This window comes from Alligator sinensis, unplaced genomic scaffold (genome assembly GCF_000455745.1).
Source record: "Alligator sinensis unplaced genomic scaffold, ASM45574v1 scaffold371_1, whole genome shotgun sequence".
Lineage (NCBI taxonomy): Eukaryota > Metazoa > Chordata > Crocodylia > Alligatoridae > Alligator > Alligator sinensis.
Window position 1 is genome coordinate 307,852 of NW_005842262.1, and position 9,899 is coordinate 317,750.

The window sequence follows — 9,899 nt, forward strand, 5'->3', positions numbered from 1 at the left end:
TATCAAGAGGACAGATTCCCTGGATAGTGCAAAGAACTGCTTCTTTAAAACTGCAGCAGAAGAGGGTCCTAAGTATATAGTAGTGGAAAAAGGGAGGGCATCTTTGATCAGAGCTTCAGTTTAGATGCTTTAAAACAGTTCACCCACTTACTCATTTTCACTTGCAAAGCCCCACAACTTTTAGCAGCTGCTCCAACTCCGTTGTCAGCAGTACAGCAGTACACTCCGTCATCGCTGTCCTCCACACTCAGGATGGTCAGGAGTTGCCCATCTTCTTGTATGCTGTATCTTGTATCAAACAGCCTGCAAGGTACAGTGAAATACTGGTGAAACAACAAAACAAACAGCATACATTCCAACTGGTTATAAAACACCAAACCCACTCAAAGGTTTCGTTTTGTTTTTTTTTTTACCTGAACATAAAGGTGATGTTAACTTACAAGTTTAATATTTTCTGGCTCTTCCTAAAATGGTAGCATTCCTACAGTTTGGGAACATGTCTAAACAATCATCCATCTCACCAACCTACCTGAACTATGATAATTATATATCAATCAATATATCAATCATTATCATATCTAGCTGAGTATCGTGGACTACCATTTGGCAAAGGGCAATTCAGGAACAGACTATAGCAACTACTTGAATCATAAATAATCTTGACCCACCTGGGTCATATTCTGGATGTAGTTAACAGGCATCTGCAGTTCAGTGACAGCTTGCCTATATAAGAAGCAGAGCTGGTTGGAAAATGTTCGGGGAAACATATCCAGACAAAGATAACTTTTTCAAGAAAATAACTTTTGTTTTCATCAAATATTCAATTTTCAGCAACCATTTTTTTCAGTGCCTGGAATTCAATACCGCCCCCTCCCCTGCTTCCTTTTCTTATTTTTTAAACAAGAACCTGAAGCAAAAATGTTCACAGGGAAAAAAAGTATTTGCCAATTTAATCTAATAAGCACTAAATAATTTGACTTTAGATATAATTCAGGTAACAGTAAGATCTGGATCACAAGCCTTTGAAGAATAAAATAAAAGTCCTGAGGTCAGCTCAGAGCTGTGATGATTTTGGATTCTGTTGAAGGAAAAAAGTAGCCTAGATGAATAAAGACTATGCAGCTCTGTAAAATTCCTGGTGTAGTGGTGGGGGAGAGAGACGGTCTGTGGTTTTCATTGCAAAATGGGAAGAAATAATAAATTATGCTGTATTTTCATGGTGCAAAATTTATCTCGCTTACAATAAACCTCATAAATCCATCAGTTTATGAGTTTAGCATGTCTTTGGGACTTTTTGAAGCACATTCATGAAATGTGTCTTTTGCTTCTGACAAGAGGGCTTCTGCTCTCTGCTTCTTCCAAGGGGTGTCAAACATAAAAAGTTTAAATCCTCCCTTTTTTCTTTTCATTGTTAAACTAAATATTTTGTACCAGTCACCAAGTCTAAATTTTCCAGTAAAGTTTTCATAGGATGAGTTAAGAAGTAACAGACATTTAAGCTAGCCCCTATGTTTACCGGGCCATATCTGCCTGTGCCACCAAAACCTTTACAATAGCTCAGTGGTTATAGCACTGGCCCAGCCATATAGAGGAGACAGTATAAATTCTCACCTTTGCCTAAAAGGATTTACCACATCCTGGTATAACCCATAAGAGTTACTTATAGTTGCTTATAGTAAGCCCATAAGGGTGGTAGTAGTTAGGTCACCCTCCTAGGGTGTGGGAGCTGTGCATTCCTCTTTAGTGAAAACTAATTTTACATCCCCTGTGAACAGTTGTAAGCAACTCCCCAGAGTTAAATGTGGTGGAATATTCCTATTATCCAGGATTTTAACTTGTCTTTGGTTTGCTTTCCTTCTTTTTTTTGTGTCTTTGTGACAAAGTATTTAGCAAAATTCACAGATTTGTTGGAATTGGACAGGCTACGCTGTGAACACTTCTGCTGTGGCCTCAAATTTGCAACTTCTAGGTGGTCAACTGTACGCCTTAGCACCCATGCAATCCCAGCCCCCTGTGGTTTGCTGTTGGATGTGATATCCCAAATGATGACATAAAATTCATACTGCAAAGCCCAGGACAAACATTTGTGGCTTTACAGGAAGCACTGGCTTCCTCAAATTAATTATCTGTTGGCCAATGCAAACCAGAAACACAAAGAAGAGTTGCATGCATTGTACCACCAACACTGCAGTGCAGGCCTGATGAATTCAAATGTTTATGTATTGCTTTGATTTTCAGTTAGCTAGCTACGCAGTGCCCCTGAACCTTGGCAAAAAAACCTTTTTAATAAATAACATAAGTATTATTTATTGCTTGTAATAATTAGCCTCTTTGAAGTTTTTAATTTTCTGGGGTTTTTTTTAATATGTTGATTTGAATCTTTTCCATTTCACAAATACTTCGCACAGAGTTTGGAAAGGAGTTGAAATAGTTTCAGCTTATATAGCTCCTTGTCTTCATGCAAAAGCTTTGTTTCCACTAGCATTGGACATTGATGTCCATAAAGCTTTACGAAAAGCTATTTTAACTGCTGCTGTTCCCTATGATTTGTGCTCCTGCAGAAACCCCAGAGAAAAAACAAAGCACTTCAGATGTTTGCCCCATCCCAAAATAGTTTGTTGTAGGGTTTTTTTGTTTTGTTTTGGGGGGGGGGGGGGGTTTGCAACTGTATCTAAAACAAGAGGTGCTCTGCCTACATTGATAACATTTCATATGAGACCGTATGAAGGGTCTTTGGGAAAAGCCTTCTGGATTGAGAGTGAAGGAAACTGTGCACCAAATTTACTAGGACCTAAAAAGGGTCTGTGTTTCCATATGCTTTCAAGAAGGTATATGGGGCTTTAAGGACTGCATAGAAGGCAGGTCTTGTCAATTCAATTCTGTCATCTATCCCTCAACCTTCCTTTCTTTTCAGACTTAGTTTTATTAATAGAGAAAGAGTTTTGAGGTCATTATCCTAGAGACAGCAGCGGTAGGGACTTAGCTTTGGCCTTGCAGCCTGCTTGGCACAGAGAATTGGGATTGGGCTTTAGTGCAGTTCAGCTGCTGTCAGTGAAGCCTGATTTCTGACACATTTTGTGTGCATGCACACGTCTGTGGATACCAACTGGTAAGTCGTTTCTGTGTGGTCTAGAATGGTTTCACTAGCAACAAAATCAGTCTGCTCCAATGCCCCCTGAAGTCCTTTGAGTGTTCCCCATCAGCTCACAAAAAAGGAACCATCCTTAAGAATGGTTTAATTTAATGAGCAGAGAGTGATAATTAGCCATGGTAGTCTGAAGTCAGGAAGAAGGCAGGGTAGATTTACACCTAACTAAATCAGAGCTGTACTGTATAAGCATAAGCTTTTGTCAGCCCAAGATTACCCTGCCTTTTAATTTAATGTGCAAATTCTGCAATAAAGTAGCTCTCATTGCTACTATGCAAAGTTTATTATAATTTTCCAAAACAGAGAGACCTAAACAAGGGTCCAGAATGTGAAAGAGAAAATGTAAAAGAATTTGCCAGATCCAAGATGCGTAGAAGTCAAGTGACTGTGTTTTACCTTTGTAAGAGACTATCTTAAAAATGTAGGTATTGCAACAATACTACAATTCCCTACCTTCCTGAAATGAAATTCCTAAAGCATATGAGTGCATAGTTTGTTTGGGGGGTTTTTTAGATGATGTGGTGGTGGGTAATGAATGAGATTTGACAGTGTATAACACGATAAAAGCCATGTTTCAAATAATATTTTGTTTTGAAAAACCCCTTCTGTGAAAGGATTTCAAAATGCTTTTTAAACACAAAGTCTCAAAACACCAATTTACTTAGAGAAGTGTCAGCTCTCTCTTCTAAATGGGTAAAATGAATCAGCAACAGCACTTGTAGGCTTTTCTATCCCACATTAGAGGTCAGTCTCAAGGGTGATGGGACTGAACATATTTTTCCCACATGAATCCAGTGACATGCTCCAGAGCCAGAAGTTTACCTATGCAGCTGCTTTACACTCATCTCCACTTCCTGCTCTATGAAGAGCAGTCACGGCACATTAAATTTAGTACTTTTATAATCAAGTACTGAATTAATGTTCAGTAACTGGAGTTACTGTGCAGTAGTGCTGGCGCATGTCTTTTTAGTGACGCTACTCTTTATCAGAAGAGGAAGTGTGTTAGTTCAACCCGGCTCACCTAACATCTGTATAGATCGTGCGCTTTCGTGGGGTTTTTTAGTGCTTTTATTTAATAGCTAATTGAATCAGCTTTAAATAAAAGCACCAAAAGGCCCCGCTGAAGCTCCCAGTCTATATAGATGCTGGGGAGCTGCTTTGAACTAACACACTTCCTCTTCCAGCAAAGTGCTGTTTTGTTTTCTTTTGTTTTTTCACATCTGTCAGTGCCCCAGGTTTTGATTTGACTCTTCATTCATCTGACATCCCTGAACTGCTGCCTTATGTCTCCAAGCTAGCTAAGGAAGCCCCCAAGATGCACTACACCTTCTCTGATGTACTATGGTCACCTATTCCATGTTGAACCCTGCTGGTTCAGCCAGAGGGAGACCCAGGTGCATCATACCAGATGTAGTTTTGCCAACAAGCCTGGTCAACAGAGTAGAACTGGGATATGAAGCACCACAGCAATTCAGGCATACACAGACAAATTTTGAACTGACATGAAACAGATCGTTTCAGTTTGGATCAAAAAAACTGCAAAGGAAAATTTTTCTTTAGATTTTCCTGATAGAAAATTGAAAAAGTCTAGCAAAATCTCTTTGTATATATATAAATGCTGTATTTTCCACTGTGGGGAAAATAAAAGTTTTTGATGGAAAACTGCCAACCAGTCCCAGCACATAGCTTATGGACAAAGGTGTGCTTATATTATAAACCTTCCTCAGGTTTGCAATCTTACCTGATGGGAATGTTATTACGTGTCCAGGTAATCTCTGGCTCAGGATAGGATTCTACCACACACATGAATTTGGCAACTTCTTCTACTAATGCATCTACTGTTTCCAGAGGAGTGGTAATAAGGGGAGCTGGAATTTAAAGAAAAAGAAAACATGCTCTTTCAGTACTGGGTCTCTTGTGAGAAAAAACTGCTAATGGTATCAAATTGCCAAGGACATTTACAAGCATAAAGAAAAGTCACATTCCCTGCAGGGTCACCACCGGATAACTCCCTTGAAAATTCAGTAACGGACATTGTACCCTCTCCATTAGCTCAATTTAACTGAGGTCCCCATAAGCATTTGTTTTTTGCCGTGTCCCAATTCTTATATCATGTTTTTCCTTATACTTTCCATATATAGCATGGAATTACTTCAATCCTTAAGTGATATGTAGAGTCACAGTTTGGACCTTACCTCCCTTTCCATGACAATTCAGCTATATTGAGAGGACACAGCAAAGGCTCTACCCGCGTGCACATAATGTGCTCTCTTTCATGGACTGGTAATGTGAGTAGTCTGTACATGGAAGCAAGGAAACTCCTTTTTCTCTCTGTCTTTGTAAATTACCTCACTACTGATGAATATCATGTGAGATCCAGTTATCCCTGTTGTTAGTTCGACCTGATGAACTGCAAAGGTATTTTGATATTTTTTAAATAAAAAAGTAATGCTATTATTTATATGAGGATCATTTCTAGATGTTCCTCATGTATGGCAATAGCACAGAAACACAATCATTTGTTTCTTCTTTCTTTCATCAAGTAGCACTTGGTATCATGCAAATAATAAATATATATTTTTTTTTGTCACAGACCCACCACACACGAAATTCTGCTTTATCTTTGGAAAGGTATTTTCCACCCCTCTTGGTACAGGCTGATAAAGGATCAAAAGGCACTACTCATGTATGTCTGTTAGAGACATATATCCAGTGCTCATTGAACTGGATTTATTTGACAGCTGTGTATGTAGAAACTACGCTTATGCCTTCTCTGTGAAATGTGACAGTGCAGAAGGGGCAAGAGAAATGGCACCAATCTTTACACAATTGACAAAAATTACCCTGCCCATCTGTACATTACCAAACAGACATGATCTGTTAACTGCAGAGATTCTTGGTATACTTTATGTCTCTTCACAGAAAAAACTTCATGCACTATATCTTCTGTCCTTTACCTAAGCAATCAACTTTAATTTTTCAGAGCTTTAAATATACCATTACAACTTTAAATACACCATTTTCATCTCACTAAATATCATAAGATAATGCAAAGCACTCTGGTACAGATTCATCAGATTATTTATATGGTATGACATGAACTTTGGGCTTGATTCTTCTATCACCCGTGTGGGTATAAAATTATGACTCCATTGGAGTTATGGAGTTGAACTGGAATATATCTGTGGAACTGAGAAACAAATATGTTCCTTCATACTAATGACACCTTTCAAGTTCACATATTATTGTACATCATTGAAAATATTGAGATTTTGTACATTTGAAAATTCCACTATGGTAAATCTATGCCAATAAATTTTCTCTCCAATTTGACAGCTAGCTGCTAATAGACATCAGTACCTGTATTATTAATGTGAAAAGAGGGTCATATTTATAGAGCTGAAAGATCCCTAAGATCCTAAGGGTTATGTGCTAAAGTTGGCTAAAATATTGGGTCTGTATCTGGGTATTGCCTGGTAGCACTGCTTTAAAAGATCTAGGGCCTTAATTAATTACACGGTCAGAAATGTCTCCTTCAATGTTAGTAAATATTGCAACCAGGGTGAAGTGCATGCCCCACTTAAGTCCATGAGTGTTTTGCTTCTGGCTTCAGAGAAGTCAAGATTTCACCCCAGGGTCCTATGAAAACATGTTATGAGAATGTGTATTATGTAGTGAAATGTTGCTCTGTCCATTTTAGAAATGACTGTTATTTTCTGAATCAAATGTTATGGCTAGGGTTTAGGGTTGTTGGTTGTAGACATGTTGGTCTAAGGACATAAGCAGACAAGGTTCTTTGGGTAAATGTGATATCTTTTATAAGACCAACTAAATAGTTGGAAAAATTATTGTTTGCAAGCTTTCAGGTACAAACGCCCTTCCTTAGGCACTGGGACAGTTTGTTGTTGCTTTGTGTGCTCTCCTGGCGGGAATGGAAGTCAGTATGCAAAATGCAGGTCTGTGAAAATGTAAATGCGTAGCATTTTCCCCCTTCTCCCCCACAGCTACCTGTCTCACACCTAATGTCTCACAGGGCCTCTGAACCTCACTGCTACACATTTGCATTTTCACAGACCTGCATTTTGCATACTGGCTTCCATTCTAGCCAAGAGAGAACAGGATCGAGCCCTATCAAAGCTATGTTATATAGGAAGTACCATCCAAATTACTAATACAATTGTAAAAAGCAAAAGAAAACTTGCTAAGCCTCACCATTTTTAAGGGCCCTTTGTTCCTTTCTAAACCTTTAAAACACTAATATTAATACCTGGGTATATCCCATACTTACTGTCCTACCTTTTTTTTCTTTTCCTTTATTAAAATGCAGTGTTGGAGAAAAAGAGAAGATAAAGAAAGTATTATTTTTCTAGGATGACAGGAGAGAAGGGCCTCTTTCCGGGAAGTCATTGATGTTTTGTGAGATCGAGTGACATGGGGGGCAAGCCACCATTTTGTTGCTGCTCAGAAAGAGAACCCAAAAATGGCGGTGACGGTGCTTATTTTAATGACCAATGTCTCAAAGCTAAAATATTGAGGAAAATTGAGAGAAAAAACCCCTCAAAATGCAGCTCATGCCACATTTCTAATTAGGCTGAGAAAAAAAAGTCATGGTGCATTAACACTGGACTAAAAAAAGAGCCCAAGTCTTTTGTATGTAGTGGCACACCGCATAGGAACATATCCATGACGTTTTTAAGTAACGCTGTGACTTTAAATATAATCACAAGACTTAGTTCTCCATCCCTAAGGCCACCGAGGTGCCATTTTCCTGAATGTCCATTGTAAATTCAGGAGGCATAAAAGGTGCTAAGACCACTCCTAAAAACTCTACTGTTTATTACTTCCTATGAGAAGACCATGAGTCTCGTTCTAACATCAGTCCATCAGCAAGTGGAAGATTGTTGTTATTTTTTTATTAAATTTTCTTTTTTTAAAGTGAAGAAGTGAAATGGAAAAATAAAGCTTTACCTCAGTGTTATTGATTTTTGCAAATGGTACTCTTTCTTTAGTTAGGTATTTCCTTGGGGCCTGTTCTTGGCAATGACAGTCCAGTTTTTCTGCAGAATCTAAAACAGCTACTGCCTTGTGGTCTTTCTAGCATACTTCGCTGTATTCATAAGTTTAATATGACAATTCACCTGAACATATAGCATCACACTTCCTTAAAAAGAAAATCCACTGAAGATGTTTCATTAAAATATACTTCTTTTCATTGCATGTTGCTATCAGAGATATCATATCTATTCCTATTTGTTTTCTCATTTGTAAAGTCTTATTTTGGTCTTCCAAAGGCTTTGCAGGCTTTGCAGGCGGACAGTCTCCACTATTTGAGTTGGTGTTGCTGCTTGAACAGAAACACCTTTTGTCTAAATTCAGTATTTTTGTGAAGTAAGGAACTTGCAGTTCTTCATATCAATCTGGGTACCAGTTACAAAAAATCAGCTAGACAAGAGCAGAGCTACTGGTAAAGTAGATAATGATCAGCTTCATGGGCCAAAATCAGTTACTTGTTCTTCCTAAGACACTGAAAGCTATTGCCGGTACATTTTCATCCTGTCCTAATAGGATGAAATAAAACCCTTCACCCAACAGGCAGTAAGTGCTTGATGTGGTAAATCTTTAATTCCCACTGGAGGAAACTTGCATTTTTTAACAGATTTTTATAACCTCAGCCTCATATTGTCTTGAACTTGTGTGACTTCCATATGGAAAGGTAAAGGTACCTTTCATATAAACTATATAAATAACACGCATATTGTATATAGGTTTATTATCATGCAACATGCATATATGTATATGTCAGTGTATTTTAATTATATAGGTATTATATATATGCACATATAGTAAATTTATATGCATTAATATGTGCACACAGTGGCACTGAGTATTTTTTTTGTTTTCTGTGAGAATAAAACAACTGCCAGCATTAGATATAAATGCAGGATTATTTCATTGATCTCCTCTAAAGAACATAAAGAAATTCCATGACAGGTGAAAATGAAAACAGCGTATTTATACAGTTTCCGGAAATAAAACAACAGTCCCTATACAACACTTAAAAGACTTCAGCACCTTTATAAAAATGCCATAAGTGGCAAAAGCAATGAAAAGATGAAGGCTGTTTAAACAAACCTTTCGGAAGTTTTTCGGCTAAACTGAAGGCCGCCAGAGTGAAGATATGTACAAGTGGAATGTTTATTAAGTCTTTCATAGTTAATCCAGGAAAATGCCGGTTCCTTTAGGCAAAATGCACCAGGTTCCCTGCCTGTTTCATTTTAAATCATGGTTTGTTACGAAGTTCCTCAGCTACTGACTGTCCCTGCTGCAGACTCTATAGGATCTAAGTATAATCAGGAATTTTCAGACTTGGCTACTGTGATGGACATGACCAGCTGGTGTACATCCACTTAGGTCAGTATGAAAACGTGGGGCTCGTGAAACAAGAGAAAGCAAATCCCTTTAGAATTCCTTTTAGGCAAACAGCATGCAACAAAACACAATGACTGAATGCCTTTCCTAAACAATAACCCAACCCAGAACAGCTCAGATCGAAAGGGCTTTACTCCAGCTCAAGGTAAATACACTCCTAGCACAAATATCTGTCACTGACACTATGGATTTTCTTTCAGGTTTGTACTTCTCCCCGTTTTTTTCTCTTTCTCTCTCTCTCCTCCCTACCCTGCTCTCCCCAGCCCCTTTCATCATAACCTTAGTGATTAGCTGGAATATACCACCTGTTCCCCTGCTGATA

At 38.2% G+C, this 9,899-nt stretch overlaps 1 protein-coding gene across 4 annotated transcripts in view; it reads right to left on the reverse strand.

Annotated features, from left to right (window-relative positions):
* The window catches only part of MUSK (muscle associated receptor tyrosine kinase), an 82,793-nt gene extending 73,132 nt beyond the window's left edge, over positions 1 to 9,661 (reverse strand). Inside the window, exons 1-3 of one of the 4 annotated variants that reach the window (XM_025208979.1) lie at positions 9,281 to 9,661; positions 4,890 to 5,016; positions 152 to 303 (exon numbers count right to left, since the gene is read on the reverse strand). In XM_025208979.1, coding sequence (XP_025064764.1) covers positions 152 to 303; positions 4,890 to 5,016; positions 9,281 to 9,359 — 358 coding nt within the window. In that variant the 5' untranslated portion in view covers positions 9,360 to 9,661. Of the gene's footprint in view, positions 1 to 151; positions 304 to 668; positions 724 to 4,889; positions 5,017 to 9,280 lie in introns of those variants that run through there. The other 3 variants (XM_006027710.2, XM_025208978.1, XM_025208980.1) reach the window with 3 other exon arrangements.
* Between the last annotated feature and the right edge of the window lie 238 nt (positions 9,662 to 9,899).